This window comes from Apaloderma vittatum, unplaced genomic scaffold (assembly GCF_000703405.1).
Source record: "Apaloderma vittatum isolate BGI_N311 unplaced genomic scaffold, ASM70340v1 scaffold1456, whole genome shotgun sequence".
Taxonomy (NCBI): Eukaryota; Metazoa; Chordata; class Aves; order Trogoniformes; family Trogonidae; genus Apaloderma; species Apaloderma vittatum.
Window position 1 is genome coordinate 60,133 of NW_009719780.1, and position 27,849 is coordinate 87,981.

The 27,849-nt window shown below is 42.7% G+C and overlaps 1 protein-coding gene across 1 annotated transcript in view; it reads left to right on the forward strand.

Moving 5' to 3' along the window:
• Positions 1–4,923: 4,923 nt before the first annotated feature.
• SYT16 (synaptotagmin XVI) overlaps positions 4,924–27,849 on the forward strand; it is a 39,169-nt gene continuing 16,243 nt past the window's right edge. The window contains exons 1-2 of the mRNA XM_009870754.1: positions 4,924–5,491; positions 23,821–24,077. Coding sequence (XP_009869056.1) covers positions 4,924–5,491; positions 23,821–24,077 — 825 coding nt within the window. The remainder of the gene's footprint in view (positions 5,492–23,820; positions 24,078–27,849) is intronic.

The window sequence follows — 27,849 nt, forward strand, 5'->3', positions numbered from 1 at the left end:
TGGCGTAAACCGTTAGATCTTCCTCGGATGCCCTGGAGTTTCTGAATCACCAGCTGAAAACTATTATTACAGAGCACATAATCACTTGGAAAGTTCCCATGTCTTTTTTTTTCTTTTTTTTTTTTTTTTTTTAAATCAAATTCAGCTACATACATAGCATTATTTTATAACATGTAGGCCAAAAAGGTACCAAGGTTTTCTGTGTTTTACCTTAGGGAAACTTGGTCAGCAGTGACACTCGCAGTTGATGTGAACCTTGGGCACTGTCTGTGAACTCATAATGCTTCTGTGAGAGGCTCCAATCAACTGAACAGCTTCAAGTGCACAGGCTGGTTTTGGGAAGTACAATTTCATTGTAGCAGTGTTTGGTTACCCTTCCCTCTGAGGATGGAAGGACTTTGCTAGCATCTTGTTAAACGCGATTCTGGCAACTACAGGACAAGTAAAGAGTCCAGATTGTTCCCAGAACTAGGATAGAGGATTTCCTGGCCCAGTGCTGCTGCTGCTGCCTGCCTTCAGCAGTGTACTATTCTAATTTTCCCTCTGCTGTTTTATGTGTGTGCTAATTGGGCTCCAGTTCAAAAGGAGGATCAGGCCCATAATAGTTTTCGATAGCTTAAAAAGAGTTATTGAATCATCTTACGCCCTCTAAAGCCTTCTTGCTTCCTCTTTTCATGAACAGCAAAATGTCCTCGCCTTTTGCACAGACCCTTGATGTTCTGGACATCAGCTTAGATTCACACCTTGGTTTGGGTCCTTCCTCCTAAGCTTGGAGCAGGACTTCGTGGTGGGTCTGTAACATTGCTTTTTCTAGGTGCCCTCACAGATAAAGCGCCTGTCCATGAATATGATCTGTGGCATGCCAAGTCCGTTTGAGGGTCTGATGCTCTCCATATGAGATCAGGAAATAAAGGTAAATCATGATCAGTGTCTCAATTAAAATTTCTGAGAAGTGAGGAAGGTAGAAATTGTTCTTCCGGGTCCATGTAGTGTGCTTGTCTAAACTGGTGACCCAGCACAGTGCTCGGAGTTTCAGTCGTGGACGGATGGATTCAGCATCTTGCCCAAACTGCTAAAAAATCTTCTTGGTACAGTTTTCTTGGCAGAGGCAAAACAAGGACATCTTTCTCAGTCTGTGATGTGACAAAGATGTCTTTGGATCTTTGGAAGCTGGGAACTGATTTCCTCTTCCTCTTCTTGTGTCTCTAGGTGGGACAGTACATTCCCAGGCAGGAAGGTGAGCCAGTCTTCTTCATCAAGTGCTCCAGAAATAAGCACTTACTTGAAAATTGTTCAGGTATTATATGCTGGGACACTCTTTACAACCTGTGGTATACAAGCCTCCTTACAAGGGAGGAGTCTGGTAGAAAACTTTTGCGAGGGCCACACAAAAAATGGCTGAAAAAAGGGAATTTTGTGCCTACGCTCTACAACAGTTTCAATATGGGAAATTGTTGTAAGAAATGCCTATCTGATGGCATTTTTTTTAGGAGCCTGCATATCAAGAAGATTGAAAGACACTTTACTAATATTACAAACCTCTACATTGTGGTAGTGTTTGAAATTCTGCTAATAGTCTTCTTTTTTTAGCCACAGTAATTGTACCTCTCAATGGGAACGCTACTCAGGAATAATGATGCTATCAAGACAAGGGAATATAGATTGTAGTAAAGGTTATGATGGTTTCTGTGAGAGGCTTAACATTGATCCTTTTAGCTATCTGATTCTCCAAGAGGAAATAAAACCAAAAAAAACCCAACAAGTTTGAGTTAAGCAGGCGATTCAGTGTGAAAATTCTTGTGGTTAGTTTTAGAAGATTGAACTTGAAGTGAACTTGCTAAACTTTTTCTTTTTCTGGCTCTTTTTTTGATGAATGCTTTCAAAAAAGAAATGTATTTTTCTTTCCCACACATTTTAAATGCTCTTCTCAGTTCTTTTATTATTTTTTTTTTCTAATGCAAGTCAAAATTGTTAGAGAACTCTAAAGTAAAAATCCGTTATGTTGAAAAGGCCATGTTGTGAAATATATCATAAACACCTCATTAGAGCAGCGCCTGCTAATTAAGGGAGAGAGCTCCTGGGGAACAGCAAGCCTGTAACAGAGCTCAGCCCCTTTTGATCCTCCCTTGAGTTTGTAATAACATTGCCTGCCTAAACTTGTCTCCAGCTTGTTACACATTTTACCCATCTGCTGCAAGACCAAAAATAAGCAATTTATAATTCAGTTGAACTCCAGTTGTTCAGCGTGTCACTGATTGTGGTAAGAGGGAGAGGATGGGAGGAAAAGTCAAGCAAAGGCTGAAGAGAGTCAGGTGCTTTTGCCTGTACGGATCAGGCAGGCACTGGATTACAAGTTGTGCAGATGTGGTGCAGGTGTTACTGCAAAGCAGCTCAGATTTTTTTAGATTAAATGTATTTCACTGTCAATCCAATGTCCGTAAACTGAGATCAAACCCTTTGTTTGGGGTTCTCCGACTTTAATCCAGACAGATTGCCACATCTTGAGTAGAGCTGCGGATGTGTACGTCTGTGCATCACGTTTCCCCCCAGCCTGCTTGCAGCAAGATGATCGGGGCAACTACTTGGTGTATGAAAGATGCATGCTGAAGTCTTACTTGCCTCTTCAGATGACAGGGTGACCATATCTGAGCCCTGCAGGTGACTGTAGGTCACTGCTGTAATTCTGTGTCTAGAGTAAAATCTCGCCTTGAAAAAACTCCCTCCATCTTTATGGCTGGGATACCAACCTCCCTGACGCAGAGTCTCTCGTGCAGGATCGCGTTGTTTGCCTCAGCCGCGGAGCAGTCGGCCGCAGCATGCAGGGGAAGTGGGATGGCTCTCTTGGACCCAATGGGTGTCAGCTGTGAAATCTAGTGACAAGAGGAGCTCATTACTCCCTATGCAAATATCACAAATCTGTGCTCTGTTGATTTTTAGAACAGATCAGCACTTCGTTTTAGCACCCATATGTTTTATCTGCATTGGTTAGCTGTCACTCCTGGATGCCTGCGTCCCTTCAAGGGCTCATGCTGTCATATATCTTGCTGCTCAGATGGAGGCAGGGCGTCATGAAGTTCTCCTTTCATCAGAAATCAGAGATTCAGTTGCTGTTGCCTGTAAATAAATGACAGGTTAAAAATGTATCTAGTACTTACCCACCAAAATTTATCTCCTTCCATGCCTGGGAAAATCTCACTGTGGCAAGTACTATCTCCTCCCAGTGATTTCTCTGGTGTGGTCACTTACCGGCAGCAAATCTGCATTATACTGAAAATGTGCTGTTTGATGTGTGTAATCACTTTAGGTCTATGAGAGAATAAGTTGCACAAAGCAGAGAGGGCTTTGACAAGGGCAGGGTTGGAAAGTGGAGAGTCGGTGAAAGGCACAGCTCACCTGGGAGGTTACGTCGTGACATTATCTGTTCTTTGCCAAGGATTTAATGCTTGGCAGGAAGCGTTACCTGGGTCCCCCAGCAGCAGAGCCAGAGGCCAGTGTTTGCCAGGTGGATACTGGAACAGTGTGTACCTTGAGCTCAGGGAGTTTGTAACAGCCATCAGCTTTTAAAATGCCTTTAGTAACCTACATTCTTTTACTGCCTTTGCTAGATCCGTAATTCGTAATACATAGTGAAGCCAATAACAAACTTACTCTAAGTGTCTGTGGTGTAAGCCAACACTGCTGAACAAGATTATATGGCATAGGTGTTTTGAAAGGTAAAGACCTCTTAAGTCACTGATCTTCTCTGTAGAAAAGCTGCTCACTAAGCATCTCCTTAGTCTGTGTTCCATTTAAAAATGCAAAACACTAGGACTCCTACTGCGTATCTGTGGAGGCCATGTCACAAGGAGATACATATTGCTGCTGAGCTTATTTTCTTGCTACATCTTTTATAGTTTGATTGCTCCTAGAATTCTAAAGTCAGCTAGATGCTAGTATTAATTTTTGAAGCTTCTTTTTGCTTCCTTTTAGTTGTCTTTTAGCCTGAAATCTGCAGCTATTTAATTCTTTCTTCCTAAACCCATCATCCTATTCGTAGGTTTCTCCTTCTTCTCAGAGTTCCTAAAAGAATATCTGTCTTGTGATAATGTGGGAAGATATATATCAGGCAAAAAGGCACCTTTTCCTTTCCTCAAGTTACATTTTTATTTAGGGTTTAGATGAGTTTTGAGAAAACAGATTATATCGACATGATACCAATGCTTTTGTTAACTTGCTTCTGTTTCCAGTAATTTCATATCTATAATATTCAACCTCCAGTGTATTTTTTTTCCTATTTCTGTGAAGGGCAAATAACTCTGCATTGTATTACTATGTGGGCAGAGAGGGATTCTTCAGAGCCTTTCTGGAGTGCAGAGCATTTGAGATAGTTGTCTGCCATGGGCCAGTTCTGCATGCTTTACTCCTGACACTTTAATCAATCAAAACGTAATTTTCCCTAAATTCTCTGCTCTTCAGTTTTCTTGTCTGGATGTGCTAATGCTAAGGATGTGATAGAAGTCTCAGGGCCAGGAGATTATTTGAGATTTTTGACTGCAGGTTGTTTTGTGCCCTTTTTTTTTTTTTTCCACCAGGTCTGTTGACAGCTGTAACCAGAATGTTTGCTCTTCAGAAAAGGTACTTCTCTTCCGAAGCTCTTTGCTTTTATTTTTGTATAAGGTTTAGCAACTGAATGAAGGCTTTGCAGATCTCTGCAGGAATATGTGTAATTTGTCGATCATTTCTGGATTTCTAACGGTATACTCAATGGGTGGAAGTGCTTTTTCCATTTCTCCTCTCAGTTCTAGACATCTTATGTAGATAGTGTGTCGACAGGTGTTGATGGACAAGCAATTTACAGTAATCTCTTATGGTGCTTATTCTGTAGCTCCCTGAATTATAAATGACATGCTGCCAAAGCTGAACAACTGATCACCAGATACTGGCATGGTGTTAAACATGGCTTCTGAGGCTGCTCAGAATTTCCTTCAGCCACTGTCTTCTTGGATGTCTCAGATATATGAAGCTATCCAACAGGCGGGAGGCTCCGTATCTGCTTCACTGCTGAGTTTGAGTGGAGTGGGTCGTAAGTCACAAGAACAGAGGAACCAAGACTTGGAGAATAATGGAGGAGTTTATGAGGATTATTCTGAGGAATCAGATGATGAACAGGACCTGGACCTCTGGGATGAGGAATACTTCTATCCTAGAGAAGATGGTCACATTGGGAGTCCTGATCTCGCTTCACAAGCCTTCCCTCATGGCTCTGACATGGGTCTGCAGAGGCAAAAACGGGTTAAAAATACCAGCAGCTTACCAGAGCAGTGTGTTGAAAGCACCAGGTCTTTGACAGCCAATGGATCCTACTGGATGAATGAAGATGTCCAGTCCCTTGATCGGCTTCCTCCCATCGCTGAGGAAGAAGGTGAGCCCTCTATGAGTATGGGAGGTTATGAGCACAACCACAGCTTGGGTGACTCCTTAAAAAGTATTAATGGCAAGGCAAGTTTTGCAGGTAAGCAGCTAGCACGCACCCCGACAGTATTATCCAGACTTCTCTCTTCTGGTATTGATTTGATTTAGTTGCTAATCTACTCATTATGTTCTGTGTTGTCTTTGTTTCCTACAGCTAAAATAAAACTCCCCGAAATCCTAAAGGAAAATCTAACCTTTCTTCTCCCGTTTCCAATTCTTCTCTCGTTTGTGAGACTAATCTCACTGAAAGAAGTGGAAATCTCCGGGGTTAAATGCTGTGTATTAGAAGGCAATCAGGTCCTGTTGCTGTAACAAGGAGTATTTTGCTCCTCCATGTTTTGTTTCTGGTAGCAGGGCCCTTCAAAGGGAGTGTTTAGCCTTAAGCCTTTGCTTTGAGAACCATCTGCCTTTGCGTCATTGCTATTAAAGATATATATAATCTCAAACCTTGTTTCTTTGTGCCAGGAATCTCAAGATGTTACTGTGCCATGTGCTGTGAAATGCTGTACTAAAAATCCAGCCGTATCTCATGATTTTATGGATGAAAGGCTCCCAAATCGCTTTTCTCCCCTCCCACCACCCCCACAGGCTTTTCAAATAAGACTGAAGAGGACAGCAGGCAGGAGATTATGGGGAGAGCTGAATTTGATATTTTCAGTTTTAAATAGGCCTAACTGTTTCTGATCATAAAGTGACACGAACAGCTTTTCAAATGATTGTCTTCAGAACTGAATTTCAGCCACGTGTCTTGTACTTGCTAAATATCGCTGTAAATGTGACTGGAAGTTACCTGGGTCTCAGAGAACTGAGGGAGACGTATGTCCCAACCACAGGCAGAAAAGCTGCAGACCTGCTGACACCATCCTTGAGTCTTTCTAGATTAAAACTGCTCTTTACAAACATCCTGGGGAGGGAGATAAGGGCGGAAAGCAGAGGGAAGAGTGGGTCTACGATATGGAGCTGGTCAAGAGCTTGAAACTCACTGAGGGTCTTGAGCATTTGGCTTCAAATATGTAAATTCCTTTTTTTGAAGCAGGCAGTAAATGCTCTTGAAAATGTTTTATAATGACCAAGAGCTTTGCATCACTCTTGGCTTCTAGAGAAGTCACATATTTAGCCTTTTCTGTGTAGACTGCAGAAGATCAGCCTGTTTGTTTTCGTATTTAACAGGAGTATTAGACTGAGAGGGTATAAACCTTGACGGTGTTCCCTAATGAATGTTAAAATTAGCTCTTTATTACTATTCCTCACTCTGTTATGGCCAGGGAGTAAATAATTAAAAAGAGCTTTTGGTCTAGCTGTTCCGTCTTGCAAACTGGGACTGTTTGTTTCGTATTCCAGATGGACGATTGTCATTTCTCAGGTAAAGCACCTCAGAGCTGCATCTGTTGGAGCCCAACCCCTAACCTGTACAGATCCCCTACCTTCTTGCACTCCTGACCGTTGCCTGCAAAATATCCTGCTCACAGAATATTTTGTCCACAGGCACTGAATCAGTACTGCTGGGCTGGTTTTACTGTTGCGTGCTTAGATTATGTGTCCAGTGTGTGCACAGACATGTGTAGTGTCCTTCCAGGGAGTGCTGGGGCCATGAATCCTCCTGGACAAGTGCTGTCCAGAGCAAAACCTTGTCTCCTGCAGATTCTGTACCCCCAAGAGCAATTCATGGCAAATCCTGGGGCTCTTCAGAGTAGGCTGGGGAGCAGCCACATGCCAAATGCATTATTCCAATGTCGGCCTCCAGATCTTTGTCCTGTCCCTGGACTAAACCCTTGCTCACGGTAGACAGAAGAAAAGATGACGAGCTCTCACAGAAAAGGGAGTCACTGTCTGAGCATTTTCTTACCTGCAGTCTTGCCTGCAGGGACATCTGGGAAGGAAGATCTTTCAGAGCGTCTGATGGACCAGATGAATTTTCCTGGTGAGAGACACACAGAGTTGACAGTCAGATGCCAGAGTAACCCATCACTGCAGCTAGAGGAGAGGGTCACTGCACCTCTCTTCCAGCTGAGAGCAGGTACTGATCAAGTTACTGTTGGACTCTGTCATAATATTTATTGGCTTTCCTTCTCAGTGAGCTGTGTGGAGCCATTGTGGGCTGGAAGGCTGCCCATACAGAGCTCCCCAGCACCTATGTTGCTGCCTCCTAGGGTTTTCCGCTTCCACACCAAGCGCTTCAGAAGGCATTGCATAGCTTTTTGCACCAGAGGGAGTGTCACTCCAATTCTCTCAAAAATAGTATTTTATCTTTTTATCTCTTGCACTGCACAAAGGGCCATCCAATGATTTCAAGGCTTTATAGTAATGAAGTTGACTGTTTGAGAGTTGGAGGGCTGGGAGCTGATGGTTTTTTTTTTCTCAGAACTCTATGAGTTGTGTAATAGGAGAGAAAGTGGTAACTGATTTGAAGTTGTCTTCCACGAGGTGTTTGATGTGGAATAACTCGTTTTACTCTTCTAAGTGACCCTTCACTTCCAAAACACACACATGCTCTTTGTATTTCATTTTTCTACTCTTTATTTCCTCTTTTTTCTTTAGATTCGTTCTCTAACATCAACAGTATGAACTCTTCTGATGGTAACCTAGACATGCAGAGAGGCTGTAATACCTTGGCAACTTAGAATTTCAGTCATGGATTAAAATGATCAAGAGAAGATGTTTGAGGTATCCTTATTTCTGTTAGCTTTGTTACCCAACCCTAAGTGACAATGTAAGCAAGCATATGGACTTGCTGACATTCAGCAAAGGCATTCAGTAGCATTAATATTAGCTTTGAACATTTTTTTTCTTCCATTTGACATTTTTCTCCGTTTCTGCAAAATACATGTTTCCTGTTTATCCTTATATTCTTTTCAGAACATTGCATCTTGACTTTATTTCACTTAATGTACCATATTTCTCTCCACAATAGAATATTTTAAAGCTAAATTGGCACAAAACAGTAGCAATGCTGAATGCTTTTTGTTGCCATGGAAATATTTCTGGGCACTTACCGAAGACCTGGTTGCCAATAGTAATGTAACAGAGAAAATAGATATGCTTCATTTAGCAGCCACTGGTGATTAAAGAGCCACAGAAACCCGTTCCAAGGTCATTCCAGTATTATAGTTTATTGGGCTTAGGAAGGCAAAAAAGCCACCAACCTTAGATGCAAAGCATTTTGCTTTAGAAAAGATGCAAAAGAAAATCCAATAGTTGTTCTTCTCTCTTAAACTTAGAACATGCTTTTGAGATGGAATAAAAGCGCAGTTTAAAACTATCATTACCCTTTCTCCTTTTTCATCAAATATGTTTTCAATCACGTTTTTGCCTTCTAGAAAATGTTTCCTTCCTCCCAGAGTAGCTTTTCTGGGGCCCCAAAGCAGCATGCACATTACTGAAAACCGTTTTTAGGCTTAGGGACCTAATAAAGTGTTTAAGCAATGAATTCCTGGGTTCTTAAGTCAAATGTCTATTAGATACTGTGAGGCATGCTAATCAGCCGGGTGCGGGTTTGGCTGCTTCCGAGTCCTGGTCTGTACTCAAATGATGCTATTAATGTTGTGCCAAGGTTTCAAACAATTGCAGGGAGAAGCTTTTCACTTTGGATGCTTTTGATCCACAGCTTGAAAAGGAGGAGGTAGTAAAGCAGGAAATGTTGCAGCCCCAAGTGTTTGGTTTAAGGGGTTGATGATGGGAAGGAAGACCCTTCCACGCATGCAGATCCTTTTGCAAGTCATATAGTTGTAATTTTGCAAATACAGGTGAACTTGCTCTCCGCTTCTTTGAGACTCTCCTTCATTGTCTAACCTCGGTGCTTATGATAGAGAAACTCTTCCAGCACAGAATGAGAAGGGAGCTGCCTTTGCATCCCCTCACAGCTCAGATACTGCTGCTCAGCTGACTGGGGGTGGCTGGCAAGTCTGTGGCTGCTAAATCCATCATTGCACATTCGGTTTAAGAATTAAAAAAAAAAAAAGAATAAAAACCACAGTGAAGCAGTAAGCCACTTCTAAAAGTAGTGCACTGCAAGCAGAGGGGTAGAGCTGGCCAGTCCACCTGCTTCTTGGCCTGAATCTGTGGAGGAGAAAAAAAGTAATGATGGAAAAGGTGAAGAGCAGCAATAATTGTGCCACGAATGCAATGGCTTTAGCCCACTTCTTCCTCAGGGCCCATGTCCTTTGCAAGCAAAAAACCAAAGTTACCATTAAGACAGCAGTTCCTGCAGATGCTGCTCTGAAGAGGCATGGGAACAGACCCACCAGCAGAGCTGAGTCTTTTGAATCGCAGCTGAACTATTTTTGCACAGCGAGTGCCGTGATTGAAGAGTCTCCCGAGCTGTCTGACACTGTTCATAACCGTAGCGTAATACGGAGATGAGCACTGCACTTAAACTGCAAGCCTGAAGATTTCCCCGCCTCGATTAGACAATGCTAGCTAAAGATCGCATTTCAGTTGCATCAATATATTTTTTGATCTTGGAATGCTAGGAAGTTTGACATCCTGATAGGAATCCTGTCTAGATGGCTACATAGTTATCCTCAATACATGTGTAAGGAGAGGCACGCAGTTGGGGCTCTGGGAGTTTTTAAGACTCGAAGGCACTATTGCATTTACTTACCTTGGCCTCCAGCTTAACAGGGGTCATTGATTTTTGCCGGTAATTGCGGTAGTAGAGGAAATTATTCTTCCTCCTGCATATGAGCGCTCCTGACCTCAGTAAGTGACCCTTGATATGGCCAGGAATTCCTAGGCAAGAAATGAGTTTTCGTTAGGTCCTGTAAGCCTATGTAGCAAAATATACCTGTAACAAAAAGATGCTGCTTGTGTGATAAATAAAATTTCTGCTTGAGCCTGAGGGTAAAATAGATAGATGGCCAGTTTCCACAAAAAAATCTTAAGTTTTATTTATTTTATCACCTCTCTGGCTGTGGAGCCAGCCAGTGTTCTAGCCAGAATGTAGCCCTATAAAAATCAGTGCCTGCACTCAAAGCAAGACATTTTAAAGAGGCTGCACTGAATCAATAGCACTGCTAGGACTGAGTGAAGGAAAGCAAAGACAGACAGTGGACAAAAGCACTTCACAGAAAATGCTTCTGGCTGCTCAAGTGGGTGAAGGCACTAACGTGATTGGGATATGTATCTGGTCTCTGGAGAATGTGGTATGAGTCCGCAGCTTTCTGAAATGAAGTGCAGGAATGAGTTTGCATTGAATGCTTTCTCTTTGGGAAATTCAGAACCACTCAGACAGTGTTTTTGCACAGACTTTCGTCCTTGCCAAGGTGGTACCATGTTTGGCTTTATATTTAAAGTACTCCTTTGCAGTTCTGTCTTTTCAAAGCTGCAAATTATAAAGGCTGTTCATCCATGATGCTGAAAGTAAGTGGTGATGAGAGTATGCAGTGGCCCTGAAAGGAGGGTGGACTGCAGGATATCGGCTTTACAGCTGGGGAATGAAGCCAAAGAGTCATTCAAGAGTGAGTCCTGTCAACATTGCTGTTCATCCTCGTTTGGTTATTTTTAGATACAGTATCTTTGTAAGCTCCCAGTGAATCAGTGGTTCGGGTCTTCACCAAGTTTCTTGTCTGATGGGCAGAGCTTCCTTGTGCCTGGCTCCCTAGAGGACATGAGGAGAAGGATGCTCTGTTCAGGAGTGCTTGTCATCTGCTCTTGCCGTCTAGAAGGTTGCATAAGCAGTGTGGAGAAGGATGTATTTGAGGGAAAGAAATGGATTTTGCCATTCAGTGCAGTTACAGAACGAATTGTGTGAGTGTGTGTGTTTGTGCATGTATTTTCTGATCCATTTTTGCTAAGTGGCATCCTCTTCCCACTCCCCATATGGCAGTTGCGACTCTGTCTTCCTCTGGGAAGACTGTTTAGAGCTCGAGAGGCTTCATTTACCAATAAACAGCATCTTGGCAGCATCTGGGAAGCGCTGCCTCTCTCCTAGAAACCCTACCTCCTCACCTCCTATCTCCTACTACAGGCGAGGCAGGTGTGAATGATCTCATTGCATTGTGGTGGAGGTTACATGCCGGCATACTAGCAGCACTCTGTGCAGAGCTGGAGCATAGTATTTCTGCATGCTGATACAAACAGTATTACTCTTTGTCTTTTGGGTTTTACCATTTTTTTTCCCCAGAAAGTTGCAGTTGTTGCTAGCTTGACCCTCTTTGTAGAAGGCCACTTACGCAAACACAGGATGACAGGCAAAAGCTTGTGGAAAGAAATATCCATTAGGACTTCTGGAAACATGTATAATCTATCTCTGTTTCCTCCTAGCCTCTTTGCGTTGCTTAACAGCACAAAAACCCAATAATATAAACTTATATGAGATGGGATTTCTCTTTCAAAACTGAGCTGATGTTGGTCCTCACCTCTTGCCAGACAGGCGTGTGGATATGACATCCTTGTGCCCAGTTCTTTTTTGGCTGTTGTCATGGCCTATTGGCAGCAACCATCATTTTGGATGCCTCATAGTTTCCTGAAACAGTATTAGTAACCAAGGAGAAAGACTGCAGTGAAAGAAAAAAGGTAGCTTACAGTCATGGAGGAAAAAATGTGCAGTTTTATAGACAGTGAATGGCATTATTGGGCTTTGTGGGTCTTCCAGGTAGTAAGGAAGGTGTTGTTGGACTGTACCTCTGCAGATGCTGTTTGAGTGGTGCTCATGCAGTTTCATTAGATTGATTTAGGGAGGCTTCATCAGTACCTACCAACGTGAACGACTTAGGTCGAATCTTAAACCTATCCGTAGCAAAATCTATAGAAACTCCCTTCTAATTGCCACGAAAATAGCTGATGCTCTCGTGGCTTTATCACTATACCTAATGTTCGGGTGAGTGCTCCCCTGTCTAGTGAGCTCAATGTCCATGTGTGATGAAGCATCCCTGGAGGCACTCATCACATTGGGCGTGAGCGCTTGCCCACACAAGCTGCGTGCTTGGAGGCATTTCTCTCCTTAGCCTGAGAGAGATTCAAGCCCATATGGTTCATACGTAGCAGCATAATCTCTGTGGGAGTATTTTCCAGCAAATAGTGTGAGAGTGGTGGTGTTGGAGAGAAAGCCCTGAATTTGGATTAATGAGAGCACTGAGGCTTGCTGAACCTCTGTGTTGCAGGGTCAATTTTGGGGTCTAGACTTATCGCTGTAAATAATGTAGCTATAAAACCCCTGGGCCTGAGGGTGCAGTTTTGCAGTTGTCAGTAGCTGATGTAAAACTGCAGCTGAGATATATTGTCCTTCCCTGATCACACAGCTGTGCTACTTTCCATGTTCGGCCTCACGAGTGTGCCACTGTGTGGTGAACCAGACCGGCTCATTGCTTCAGCTGAGAGTTACCAGACCCTTCGCTATTACTTCTGAATCAGGTGAGTTGGCCACATGTTGGCTAAAACTGAAACAAGAGGAAGAGGGGAAAGCAAGGAGGACAGGACTGTCCCTTTTGGGTGGCAGCTTTGGTCCTGAATGCCCGTGAGTCTTGTTGCCCCACATCCTCGCTCGCTGCTGCTGCTGAAGTCTGTGATTTTCCCAGGAGCGCCATGGAAACGATGGTGTTAGAGCAGTGGCAAAGGGGGTCTGTGGTGAATCGACCCTTTGGTGGCAAACACTCTTTTAATTAGAAAAATCAGTGGGAAAATAAATACCCGCCTTGTTGCAGTGCAGTTGTTATCCGCAGCAACCCCAAACAAATGTCTTTGCAAGGGAGTTGATTTCCACCCTGGTAATCAGCAAACAAAGACCCGTGGGTGTGAAGCTAATGGTTACAGCACTGGGTGCTGCGAGTGGTATGTAATCAGTGTGCATACACGCTGGGTCTCGAAGGCTGTGAGCATGGTGTAGTGAAACTGGTTTAAAGAGGAGCAAAGAGTCAGTGTCCTGGGTTTCCTGAGCATTTCCTTGGCCAGTTTGACTTCTACTGGATGGAAGGCCATTTTCTGGAAGAAGTTGTTAGTGCCAATTCAGAGAAACTCCCTTAAACGTGGTGGAAAGAGCTTACAAAGTGACTGCCTGGTATTAGAAGGAGAATCATGTATCCAAGCTAAGCAGGCAAGTAGAAGAGGTGTTTGATCAGGAACCTGAAGGAATTTAACCCATTGTGGTATGAAAGCTTTCAGTAAAACTGTCATAAGAATAGTGATTATAAAGTGAAAGTTACATTTTGTTGGAAGGAATGGATGGCGTTTCCTAATGTGCTAGCCGTTGAGATACAGCAATTAGTTTAGTTTCTGAGTCTGTGGGCATTTACAGTCCCACACCCCAGAGTATAAGCAGCTTCACCTGTGCCCTGCAGTGTCCCCAGCGTAGGTGCAGCATCTGCTGACAGAAGGTGCTTTTCTGCCTGTATATCTGCATATTTTCTTCAAGCAACCTAACCTGGGCTGGCAAAAGGGTGGAGGGTGACTCAGATGTAACTGCATCCACACCAGGGTTTTCCTGGCTTAGTAATGTCTCCTACAGTGTGTAATCTCTTTTTTCTTCCACTTCTCCACAAATCTTGGGCCTGTGCTAATAAACCCCAGTAGCATAAATGAAGCATGACTCATGCTTACTCCACATGTAAAATGTGAAGTAGGTGATGGGGAAAATCAGGGATGATTGTGCTTCTGCTTCTTGGCTGCCATTCCCTTTAGCTATGGAAGAACCTTAGGCAGCAAAGTGAGAGTCAGTTTGAAGCTGAATCCCATATTCCTATTTTTAAAATCTGGATTTAGGAGTAGGAAAAACACAACAGGAAAATATGGTGATTTTCATGCTGTTTTCTGTGGGCAGTTCTCTATTTTTTTGCACAGCAGTGTGTGGAATTGGAGTTCATTACTCTGACTGCTGTATTGTTCAGCTATAGAGGTGCCTGATGGTCAGAGCCAAATAACATCTTGTTTCTGATTGCTCTCTGCCTTTTTTTTTTTTGTTTGCCTTTTTTCCTTTTAGTTGAAAATATCCCCTGGTATGAAAGCTGCTGCCAAGTTGTGATTCTCAATGCCTGCATTGCATGCAAACACCCAAATGTGTTTGCCTTTTAGAGCTTCCCACTTGGTTTGGTCCTGGACTGAGGACAGATGAAGAGGGTAGAGATGAATGTGTTGCAAAAGCAGGACACTGTCGCTTGACACTCAGCAAGGAGAGGTAGACCTTTACCTTCAGTGCTGGGCACCAAGTGGCTCCCGGGTTGGTATACTTAACCGAAAGGGACAAAACCACACAGGCCTGGGTGCAAGAAGAAAACCCAGCTAAAGGCTGGCTTCTATTCATTAGTAAATGGCCAGTTGGTGTTGTGCACTGTTACAACACTGCACAAGCTCTTTGTCCATAATGAGATGTGTAGAAACATACAATCATAGAACGATTTGAGTTGCGAGGGACCTTAAAGATCATCTAGTTCTAACCCCCCTGCCATGGGCAGGGATACCTCCCACTAGACCAGCTTGCTCAAAGCCCCATCCACCTGGCCTAATGATGAGGCATCCACAACTTGTCTGGAAAACTTGTTCTAGGGTCTTGCCACTCTCGTGGTAAGGAACTTCTTCCTAATGTCTACTCTATATCTACCCTACTCTAGTTTAAAACCATTGCCCCAGTCCTATCACTGTACTCCTTGATAAACAGTCCCTCCCCAGCTTTCCTGTAGCCCCTTTCAGGCACTGGAAGACCACTATAAGGTCTTGGAGCCATCTCCTTTCCAGGCTGAGCAGACCCAACTGTCTCAGCCTGTCCTTGCAGGGGAGGTGCTCCAGCCCCCGATCATCTTTGTGACCTCCTCTGGACCCATTCCAATGGGGCCATGTCTCTTTTATGCTGACGACTCCAGAGCTGGATGCAGTACTCCAGGTGGAGATCTTGTATCTCCAGATATTTCACAGAATCACAGATTTTTCGGGGTTGGAAGGGACCTCTAAAGATCATCTAGTCCAGCCCCCCTGCCGAAGCAGGATCCCCTACAGCAGGTCACACAGGAACGTGTCCAGGCGGGTTTTGAATGTCTCCGGAGAAGGAGACTCCACAACCTCTCTGGGCAGCCTGTGCCAGGGCTCCGGCACCCTCACAGTGAAAAAGTTTTTTCTAATATTTTTGTGGAACCAAAATTTATTTGGAAATAAAAATATTTGGAGCATAAATGAAGTTATGGGGCGCTTTCCTCCTTAGTCAAGCCTATAAATGAGGTAGTTGTATTACTTTGTGCTTCTGTTTGAACTCTCAGTTCATCAGTTTGATGGCAAGAGCAAGAAGAAGACTCCAGATTGAAGACAGTGCAAATCAGAGCTGTAGTTGCATAGGAACTGGTAGTAGCAACGCCATGTGTGTTGCTGCATGTTCCCTTTACAAAATGTTCCTCCTTTTTTCTGAGCTTTAACAAATCACTTGTTCGCAGCCGACCTTTTCAGTTTTCCAAAAACAAAGCCCTTTTCTTTGTGTATGCAGTTCTGGGTTTTGCTGAATTAGGAGCCCTTGCAGATCACCGTTTCCCTATGTCATCCTGATCATGAAAATTTTAAGGCCAGGCCTATGTGACTGCTTCTATAGCAGCAAAGAACATGGCACAGAGCCCTCCTGGGATCCTTCAAGTATATACATTATGCATAAATATACTGGTATTGTCTTTGGTTGAAAGATCAAATACATTTTTTTGTGTAGTACTTCTGCTTCCTTCAGGGCTTGGTGATGCTCCCACTGAAACTCTTTGCTGACTTCCACAAAGCAGAATCGAAATTTTTAAGAAGAAAGTGGACACAAAAGGACAGCATTAAACGTACAAGGAAGCAAAAATTTGGCATTTGCAAACTTGTTGTTTAGCCAAAATGACTGTTGTTTGCTGTTGTTTTTTTGTAACATGCAGGCAGACAGGATGCATACAGTACATCTATATTTTACACCTACACTATGTATTTTATTTGGTAATTTTTTTTTCTTGGATAAGCTTTGAACAAATTGTAAGTTATTCTTTATACTTGGTAACACTGCAGAGAATTCTTGAATTATTTATTTCATGCATTTTAGCTTAGTCTATTTGGATGCCTGTAAGCTAACTTTGTAACTGATTGGGCGTTTGAAATTTTTGAATAAATAGTGGTGGTTTGAAATACCTTGCCAGAAAAAGAGGTCACCCTCCTTCCTCCCCCACTGTCTCCTCTGGGAAGAAAAAAAAAAATCCCACAAGCCTCCCTATGAGTGGTGGGAAGTTGATTTGTAAAACAGATGCTGCAAAGAAGTAATTGAGTTGAAGCTGCTAGAAATATGTATATGCTACATAACATCTGCAGATCTCAAGATGTATTCATTATCTTTCCAGAATTTAGACTGTAATTATGGGTCCTTTATTTAAGTTTCCATGGTGATGTAGAAAATGTTTCCCCCTTGTCCTTTCCTAATCAGGACACTTGTGTATTTGAAGGGTGAACGTTTTTCTCTCCCCTGGGTAAAGTTAGTTTTATTAATACAGAGATATTAAGTTGACATGGAGCTGTCTGCTGCTCAGGCAGAGATTCAGCAGCAGATGTATCAAGCATTTGCTACAGATTCCCCAGTGCCACCGTTTAATTAGCCCACATGCTTTCAAATGCTAGTAGGAAACAGCATTCTGTGTTGTAACAAGTGATGCAGTCGTGCTTTGGGGGTTGGTAAAGTTGGAGTCCAAGTCAAGTGGCCGTTCCTGTATCAAAGCAGGCCAAACACCTCTCCTCCATCCCTTCCCCCTTGCCCTTCTGTCTCGGAGAAAGAGCTCTGCTCTGTTTTGTCGTAGAATTCATAGAATCATTAGGGTTGGTTTTGCAGGGCAGGTCGCCTGGGAAGCGCCCTTTGCAGGAGTGGTCCAGGAGTGCTGCATTCACGTGGCTTTTGTGAAATTTCTTGTAATAACGGGAATTGTATGCTCTGTTAATGCACATTTGAGTATACAGCCTCGTGCCAGTGGACCCGGGATTTTAATGTAACGGTTGTTTTAGAAAATAGTGAAAGATGAGGCTTAATTACTAAAGATCATAGTTTAGTCAGGATTTTTGGCAAGCTGTTTGAGTGAAAAGTGGGTTTTTGTTTAAACTGCAGTAATTTTTTTTTTTTTACCTTAAATACCCCAAAGATACGCACATATAAATAGAGCTTACCAGCATTTACTGAGCATTTAAGTTAATTTTGTAGAGATTGCGTGAGCTGCAGGTAGTGAATTTTGAACACAGTTGGCTGGAAAGGAATGTTTAGTCTTATATGTTTCAATTATTTGAATAGATCGTAGCACATTTAGGCCATAGGATTGTTACAGCTTGACATATTTTTGATTTTAAAAGTTTTCAAAGAAACTTATTTTTAACAGCTTACATAAAAAATAATCAGTTTTCATGATAGCTGGTTATTGACCATTTACAAACTAACGACTAAAACCTTTTTCATTTTTATCAGAATTGGAACACTTAGCTTTTACCTCCAATTGAGACCAATTCTGTAGAAGGAACAGCAGGCTTATTGTCAGGCTGTGACAAATCAGACCAGAGGGTCAAATCTACCAGTGTGGCGGCGTGGAAGAAGCCAGCTTCTGCTGGGCTGGTGGTGGGAGCAGTTTGCTGCGGTGCTGCCAGCTTCCTTGCCCCATCCTCTTCTGCCCAAGGAGCTGAGTCCCATCTTCTGAGCAGCAGCAAGTAAATCTGTGGAGCGGTGATAGCAGTTGTCATTAAGTTTATACTTCACGTTTTACGCAGTGTGTAAAAGCAGGATCCGGTTTCCCCACCTGTAGCCCTGTGGTATGTGTAAATGAGATTTAAGGTGAAAAAAGGTGCTTTCCCTCCCAAACCAGGCAGTGTCACGGAAGAAGCTGCCCTCCACCTGTTTTGTCTGCGGCCCTCCTTTGTTCAGCTGCTCGGGTTTGCCATAGCGATTATCAGAGCAACCGTATCGTGTACTTCTGCTCAGGAGCAAGCGGCGGACCGACTGCGCTTGGCAGCTGGCTTGTTCACAGGTGCGAACACGCACGGACACACCGACCGCCCGTCGTCCCCACCGCTCCCTTCTCTGCGCACCTCGGTGGGTCACAGCGTCCTGCTCTTGTGCTTCCTTGGTGCTGATGGCAGGGAGATCAGCAAAATGCCTCCGCGCTTTCATCCTGACAAAGCAGGACCAAGCGTATAGAGTATGGATTGAACCCTCCTTCCCCCATCTGGAAGATATTTGCACACTGAGAGGGTGCTGTCATCTTGCATTCAGAGCACGTGTTGGTAGCAGGAGGGGAAGGGCGTTCACAGGGACCTGCTCAAATGCGTGTCTTCACTTTTAAAGGTTACAATTTACATCGGTCTCCCGAGTTCCTCTGCTGCTGGCAGATGGAGTCAGCAGTCCCTGTTAACCACGTGCCGTATTTATGAGTTCATTGTATTACCCAGAGCGGGTTACGTCTGAGTTGTTTTTTTCTGCACTAAAGAAATTCTGTATCCATCTTAGCAAGAGCTGCAGGGGAATGGAACCCTGAAAAGGTTTTCAAAGTCCCTTGCTTTCTACTTTGTCTTTGCATGTGCTGATGATTTTACAAGTGGTTCTCTATGTGTGTTGTATCTTACTTTGTGTTCCACTCTGTTAAATATCTTATTGGGTTTTTTTAAAAGAAGGAGTAACATGCAGAAATGGGCAAGGTCTAATAATATGTAAATGTTGCTGATGTAATATGACGTTCACAGGCTTTCCAGAGCTTTGAAGAAGCAGGTGATCGTCAAGTTCATTAAGAAACCCTAGATCCCCTTTTTCTCCCCAGAAGGTGTACCTGAGGGAAGTGTGCCGTGTCATCTGGCTTCTTGGCCAGGGACAGCAGACTGTCTAAAGCCCAAGGTGTATTTTTCTCCCAGTTAACAGTTATGGGCAGGATGAAGAACGGACAGCATCTTCAGGCAGCAATGACGAGGTGATTAAGCAGTTTGAGATCTCATCATGCTCACAAAGTTTTCGATCAGAAGCATCTGAAAAAGCGACACCAGCAGGTGTGGAGCGTAGACCCAAATCCAGCCGCTTGCTCTCCAGCCACGAGAAGTACAGTACAGAGGTATCTGAATGCAAAGGTACTGTTTGCATGAAATAAGATTAAAGAATTTGGAGTCTGAGATCTGTAGTCTCCATGTGGAGAGGTTCTTTTGTTGTGGAGAGCAAGTCCTGCATCTTGCTTTCTGTCTTACTAAACTTGGTTTCCTAATTGGTTACCTGCAGCTCATTTCTAAAATACTTAGAAGGAAAAATCTGGATCCAAGACCTGCTGAAATCCATGGAGATCTTTCCATTAACTGCATATGGCTTTGGAATTCTGGCTTGTAATCCACAGAGGTTTTCATGAGTTTTGTTGCCAGTTTTGCCGGAGTAAAGACTGCAGGACTTTTGATCTGTGCCACTGAAGTAATTTCTTTAGCAAGCCTTTTAACAGAAGTTGAGTTACTTCTTTTGTAACAGCTTTGCAAACACAAGGTGAACAGTGAATGAATTATGCGGTATCATTTGCCAGCACATACGCCAAATGTCAGGCAATGACAGAAACTAAAAATTTATGACACAGAAGGGAAGAATTTTATGATATTCTATGGACTAATGTAATGACTGTATTATACAAACAGAGATGAAATGCATTTAAAAATGTAGCTACTTAGAAAATTGGCCTGAACACCTTCTAAAACCTGGAGAAGTTCACTGGAGGGAAGAGCCATGAAAGTGCCCTTTGTTTTTACTTTTGTAGAATGTTTTAATTTTGAAATACAATTGTTTGATTTTAATGCACCCTCTGATCAGAGCGGTAATTTCAAGATATGACTCTCCATCCTGATAGATGTTTGTTGGGGAGAAAAGCTGAACGAGTGGGGTAAATCCTAGATAACTCCACACTGCTACCCCCCTAGTTGCTACTCTGAGAACTGTATGTGTGTGAGAGTCTTTTCTGGCCCCTAATTGGTGGCATGATCACAAAACACAGAAAGGTTTGTGGGTGTAAAGCTGTCATTGTGCCCCAAGGGTGTATTAAGCACTGTTTTACCTGAGCAGATCCTCTGGACCTTTCTGGATGGGAGGGATGAAGGATCTTTTAAAACTTCCAAGTCCAGATTAGGGTCATGGCACTTTCAGACCTTCTCTAGGCTCTGCCCAAGACTTCTCTTCTCCTTGTGTTCACTTAACAGACCTTTTAGTCATATAGCTGGTAGGTTTCTTTTCTTGCAGAATGAGATATCTGTATCAAACTTCAGGCGTACAGTGAGGTTGAGCATCTCGGAGAGCCCTGACTAGCTTCGCTCCTACTCAGCCTTGACATAACGGCAAAATCTTCTCACGTCGTGTTCTTACATGAGATTTTCCTTGACCCCCTGTTTCTGTTATCCACGTCATGTCAGTCTGCACTTCAGACTCATTTAGCTTTACCTTTTCACCTGTTAAAAAATCTTTATAGTAACCTGAATAGCGCTTGGAAAGAGAAGTGCACACCATAGGAAGGAAGTGCTTGGAGGATGCTCTGGGGAGCTGAATGGCTTGAATGCCAGCTCTGCCCACAACCTCTCTGCAAATCACCCTGTTAATAAAGAGCCTATTTTAGTTCTGGAAACATGGAGTCTTCTCAGACTATTACCCAGCATGTGGTAAATTAAACAGTCTTGGCCTGATTGCATAATGTCACTTGAAATTTAAGATCCTTTTTTCTTTAACCCCGAAAATCTACAAGCCATTTTTGTTTAGATTTTTTGCAATTAGATGATTCTGCTCCTTTGGGGTTCTTCTAGGAAGATTGTTGGGTTTTTTTTTAGCACTTTGTGATGGCTAATCGCAAAATAACCAAGGGCAGGAGCGCTGCTTGGTCTCCCTTTACCTGGTTTGGTTCAGCGCTAGGGAGCACGTGGGTACTGCAGAGGGGCTTGGAACTGGGGCTGTAGCAAGAACCAGGTAGGAAGATTGCTGCTGTATGAGGACTAATATACCTCAGTCCCACTAATTTGTATCTCTGCTGCTGTTGCTGCCTTTCAGGAAGAGGGATTTGAAAATTGCTCCTAGTAGATCAGAGGTTTCCATGTCCAGAAGTACCTAGATCCATAGGGAATCCTTTTGTCCTCTGGACCGTATTTAAATAGGTTCTTAACTTTCAGCATGTTTTTATATACAGTCCAGAAGAAGGGATAAAATTTCTTCAGTTTTGAAAAATCACAAAGAAAAGGCATGCTTTTTCTTTTTTTTTTTGTAAAAACACTATGATTCACTGCCGTCTGCAGAGCAAACTTCACCTTGGTCAGCACACATTAAACTCTTCATCTCAGTGCTTCTTACTGATCAGTGGGCTATGTGGTGTTAATTTAGCAAGATTGACTAGACTCCGTCTTTTAATTCTGGTAGTCTGGTTTAGGAAGTGATGAGGCCTCCCAGGACATTTCTTAGGCACATTGTAATGCTTCATAGATCGGAGAGGTTGTATCATTGAAAAAGAAGAAAGGTACTGTAGGTTAACCAGGCCACTTACCTGCCAGTGTGAGGGATGACTTCAAAGTATTTTCCCACCTGATTTTCAGTGTTTCATGTGCTGAGCTTTCCCTGTATCTTTGGAGAGATACTTCCATTTCCTTTTAGAATTCTATTTGTATGCGATGCTCATTCTTTGATCTGACAAAAATCTCAGGTTCTTCACAGCCAGTTTTCCAGCCTTGAATAGAGACTTTCCTGATTTCTTAGTGATTCCTGTTCCTCAGTATTCCTCTTGCCTCCTTTCTGGCTTGTGAGAACATATGACACAACAGAGGAAGGTTGAGGAGCAGGCCTGAAAAACAAAAATCACCCTCTTTCAGTATACAGTAGTACCTGCCCTTAATTTTAGAACTGGCTGCTATTGCTCTACAGGGTCTCTTGGCTAATTAAAGTTCAGATAGTTAGATAATGCTGTCTCAATGTGTAACCCTGATGCTGTGCTGTTTATTCATGTCAGTTATTCATAAGACAGTTGACATTTTCTTTCTTAAAGATATCTCAGGTAAATTACAGGCATTTTACTGTTCTGACCTTTTCCTTTACATGAAGAATTTCTGTTTTTGTGAATATAATGTTCGAATTGGAGAAGAGTAGTTATTCTAGTCTGTATAGTTGGGCTATTACCTGTAATGATCCTCTAACATTGGTATTTATAAGTGATTATCTCTTACCAAACTACTTTAAATTTAAAAGAAAAAACCAGACTGTTTCACTGAATAGTTTTGGTGAATCGCCTTTCCCCTTCCTTTCCCTGAATACTACATTTGCTTTCCTAAAGCATTCATTTTGTGCCTGAGTCTTGGGGAGATGGCTTGCTCTATTAATATATTTCTGGAGTTCTCCTGTTATGAATAGCCTTTTATGGCTTTAATGTAGTTTTTGAAAATTCTGCTATTATTGATCTAGATATTATCCCAGCAGGAGTCACAACCACAAGACAATTGTTTGAGGATAATTTCTTACTACAGTAGCATTTTATTCTGAAAGCCTGCTGTGTGGTGTGTGCTTTGATGGATGACCCACTGTTTAGAATGTCTGTTAGACATTGGCTTGCTAATTAAATGTCTTAAGGAACTCCTGTACCCATTCAGTTTCAGAAAATTTATGGAATATCTGTTATTTTATTTCTTACTTATGTTCTTATGTTTACTTTTTTCTGTTTTTTGACTTTATAGAGAAGAATAGGAGTAATGGCAGAAAATCAAATTACTTTCTACCCTCACTTAAGAGTTTCAGCTCAGGGCAGAGGCAAGACAAAATGGCAAGACAAGAGGCAAGACAAAACCAATACAAGGCAGAAAATTAGGGAACATATATCCCCTCAGTTGCCCTTGGGACCAGCGTGGGATTTTGTGGTTTCTAGTTGGCTTGTGGGGCTGGTCATGCACACCCAAGCTCTCAGGGATGGGTGATAAGGTCGTGGTGGCACTCTGTTACCTCAGTGAAACTCCTTTCCTCCCCATCCCCTTGAGGGCAGGGCTAGCTCCTCCCCTTTCCCTCTTCCTCCTCCTGCTTAGAAGGAAGTAGCTGAGACCTGCTCTTCAGGCCTGTACTGTGCTTTTCCGTAGTTTGTCTGACCTGTGGTTTCACGGAAGCAGTCACTTTGGGGCAGGAAAGCAGCCCCAAAGCACTTGAATATCCCGAACACTCCACTGATAATTGTGTTTAGTGGTTAACTTCTTCAAGTAAAGGCAACCAGTTTCTCAGTTCAGGACGGGTTGAGAAACAGCCATGCCCTCTCCATCAAAAGCTGATCTGTACAGGATCAGTTATTTCAGAAGTTCACTGCTGCAGTACTTGGAAGCTATCTCTTGCTTATACTGGAGATCAGGGGAGGAAAAAAAAAAAGAAAGGAGAGAAAGGCACATTTTGGGAGGTAGAGGGAGAGGAATTTATTCTAATCCGTCTGTAATTGTTTTCTTGCTGAAAATTGTTAGATTTAGATGGACTAAGCCAACTGAGTTACCAAGACAACATATCCTATCCTGAAGATGACCATGTATCTGTTAATTCAAGAACAACAGCTGAGAGTAGGGGCGCTGGGAAGTGCAAAGGCCCCAGGATGGAGTCCGGCATTGCTGACGGCGTTAGCCGACAAGCCATGGAAGGAAGTTTGGAAATGGAGACACCATTTACCAACCAGGAATTTGAAGTAAATGATGCTATTGACAGCTCATCGGCTTGGAGCCCTGAGGTATGGTGAATGGTCATTTATTACACGTAGTGTAAGCTTTTGAAGAATATTGGGGGCCAAAAATGTTAGAGGAGAAGTGAAAAATTGATCAACACGGGACAAGATAATGGTATGCCTGTGTGCATGAATATACACCCCTCTCTATGCGTTTCCCCTTTTCTAGTGTTTTGCCTCTTCCTACTAACACTGATTCAGAGAAGCTGGTTTATTCCTTGGTTTTTGACTGCAATATCTGAACTGAAACTGGAGTCGCTGCCTTTACTGTCATTTAGCAAAGAGAATTCTGGGGTGACCCAGAGCTTTGTCACTGGCTGTATGTGCAAGATATGTGTTGAGGGACATGATGTGTGGCCACTGGGTCAGATCTGTTCCTCTTTTTCCAGGTGGTTTCTATGGCTTAGATAACGAGAAGCATGTGGAAAGCTGGAGGCAGCTGGTGGGGGTGGCCCATGACTTGGCTGAGTGACCATCACTCTGGTCCCCATTGATACCAGGCATCCTTCTGGGGAAGGAGACTGAGAGCTCCTCTGCTTTCCCTTAGTTCTGTACCTTTGTTTTGAAGCCTTAAGAAAACATTAGAGATTTTAAGGCATTGTCAACACCTGATGACTTAGCATCCCCTTTTTCTCGCATAATCTTTCTGCATGATGGGTTGGTTTTCATTATTGTTTTACCACAGGATTAAATTTCTGAAAAAATATCAGCCTATGTCAGACATATTAAAAGAACAGCACAAAGGTCAGATCTTCTGCCTGAGTTAAAAGAGACTGTTCTTCAGCTGTGGAAATTAATACCTCTGTCACACTCTGAGCAACAAGGCTTTGAGGGAAAGGCTCCTTTCCTCAGAGCATGCTGCCTGCAGCCAGCTAAAGAGATGGAAGGCAGTTCCTTGCTGCATATCTTCCAGCCCTAAAGGGTGTTTTGAGCAGCATTTTAGTTTGCTGCACAATCCAGCCCCACAAAATACTACACAACACATGGGAACTCTGCACAGTGCCAACCCTGCCCTCTCCTTGCTGTGTGCCTCTCACACGCACCATTTGTCTGCCCATCTGAGTCTCATTTCTCCTTTTCCGCATTTGATGTACATTGCCACGGTTCATATCTTCTGCAATGCCTCCGGTGTCCTCTTGTATTGCTTTGGAATACATCTCTTGTTTTGCTTCTGGTATCTATGTTTTAAAAATGCAGAGAATAGTTATAGCATTAGGGGGCAGGTATGCCCAAGTCCCTACTTATCTTCTGCAAGCAACTTCTTATCCAAAGGATTAATGAAAGACTTTTTATTGCAGGAACTAAATGTTCTGACATGCCAGAAATGTCTGAGCGTTATTATACTCCACTTATAGGACCTCTCTTTAGAGACAAAAATGATCATTTTAAGCCCCTGAGTGGAACCACAAGTACTATTTTAAGCCTTGTCCATAATGAGCTGCTCTTTCAGGTTTCTCTGGCAGTAATGGACTTATTTTGCCTAGTGAAGTGGCTATGGCCTGTCCGGAACAACCAGACTAGACACACAGTATCCATCAGCATACTTGGCTTGACCTCGCGACAACTGTGCTGGGAAGAGGGAAAGAAAGTAATTCAGATGGAGTATCTAAAACTCACAGTTTCCTTGAGTTCTGCTTTAAGTGTCTGTATAACAAATATGTTCACAAAGGACTCCTAGCTCCAGCTGAGCTTCAAGAGCTGAGGGGAATTCTATCAATGACTTCCATAGAAAGAAGACTGAGTGTCCGTAAGCTTAATCTGCTGAAAACCTGTATGGTGGTGAGTCCCAAATAGCGCAGTGCTCTCTGAAAGGACCAGCCCGTGAGGTCTCCAAAGCTTAGTTGCCCATGGAAAGGTCAATGCCCTGCAGTCTGGCATAATCTGCCTCCAGTTCCTGCAGTTTTCTCTGCAGTGGATGTGGCCACAGCTGTAGCAGCACGATTTGAGTTTTTGTGAAATCCAGATCCTTTCTTACTGTTCTGTCAAAAAACAGATAGCTGACCTTTATTCTGCTCTACATGTTGCCAGAAGATGAGATACTCAGCCCTGTTGGGACAGGGAAGTGACTCTTGGATCTTTGTACCTGTGGGTTTGTAGTGACACACAAGAGTTTCCCTTCTCCAACTCAGGAATATAGATGAAAACAAAGTTATGCCTCAAGCGCAGTTGTCGCCACACTTTAGCGGCAGCTCTCAAATGCACCTTGATTCCGTCTCCTCAATAGCAAATGCACAAATGAAAGCAGGGAGGGATGAACATGTGGAGGGAAGCACAAATCAAGCACAATCCCATTACATTTCCTGCTTAAGTGTTATTTCATCAACGAGACAGAAATAACCTGACAGCTACACAGCAGCACTTAATGTTGGCGTAACATGACGTTCTCTCTGGGCAACACGGCCTGCCTTGCATTTTTGTCTTTGCCGCCTGCCGTTTGTACAGAAAGGCATTTTTATGGGCAGCCAAGTCATTCTGTGTGCTGTCCAAGCAGTGGTTTTTCTCTCTTTGGCATTACTTCTGCAAGACATATGACAGCAGGTCTTCATCACTAATGTGCACACGTGGACTTTTGTATTCACGCTCACAAGAAAATGGGAAAAGCTGGAGCTTTGCACATCGTGGCAGATAGAATCTGAAGACTTGGAAAGTAGGTTGGCAGGAAGTAGATAACAAATTTTGAGGCTCGTCTAAGGTCTTGTTTGAGACATAAGCCACCCTTAGACACTTCTGAAGGGAATTATAGCAGAAGTCCCATGGCCCATCATCTGTACTCTATAAACAATGAAAGTCCTGTGTTGAAAAGAAGTGTTACTTGAAATGCAAAAGAAGATAAATGTTTGAGGAGGAGGGTGACTCAGACCGTTAGTGACAGGCCTTAATTCACCTTCTGGCTATTAACTGAAAATCTTTCTCTAGTACAGCGCATACTCATGTTTAAATACAAATCATTGATCACTATAGCAACCCCTTTATCACATGAAGCACATTCTAGCTCTAAGATAAAAAAGCGCTTTTGAACAGAAACGCATACGCCCACTCATCAAAAGGTAAGGTGAGCGTCCATGTTTTCTATCTTGTTTTATCAAGATGGTCTTTATTTTAAAAGTAGGTAAAAGGTTGTGTGTGAATTGACCTTTGCTTGTTTTGACTGTTTATTTTGAATTTTTATTCTGAATATATTAGTATCCAAACTGAACAGAAGGAGCAGGTGCTTCTCTTGGGATATTTAAAAAAGAATCAATATGTATTTAATCAGGCTGTTTTTCTCGATAATCGTTGCTTCAGCTGTAGGCAAAGTATTGTATTATTGGGTAGCATCTAGAAATGGAATTTCTATTCTGTGAGAAATTCTGACAGGGTGATTTGTCCTTCCATCAAATTGAACAAAGTACTTTTTTTTTTTTTTTTCATTCCCAGCAGAGCAAAAAGTCTGGAAAGTTAGCTGGTTTGACTGAGTTGTTTGATTTCAGTAATGTAAAAATCAGTGTTGAGAAAATTCCGGTGTATGTTCAAAGTAATGAAACCAAAAAGTTTTATTAATGCCTCAAAATTGACATGAAAGAAATTTCAAAAAACCCTTTCTTTGTGTAGAATTTTTGCCAAATTAATGGTGCCCTGCAAAACATTTAAATATTGGTGAAACTTTTTGTTGGCAATGTTTCAACAAGTGCTGTTGCTTTCTAGATTGTATGGGAAATATTACACAAAATCAGGCAGTTAACAACCACTGGCCTTTCAAGAAAAAATGAGATCTTTACTTTGCAGAGCAACTGCCTAC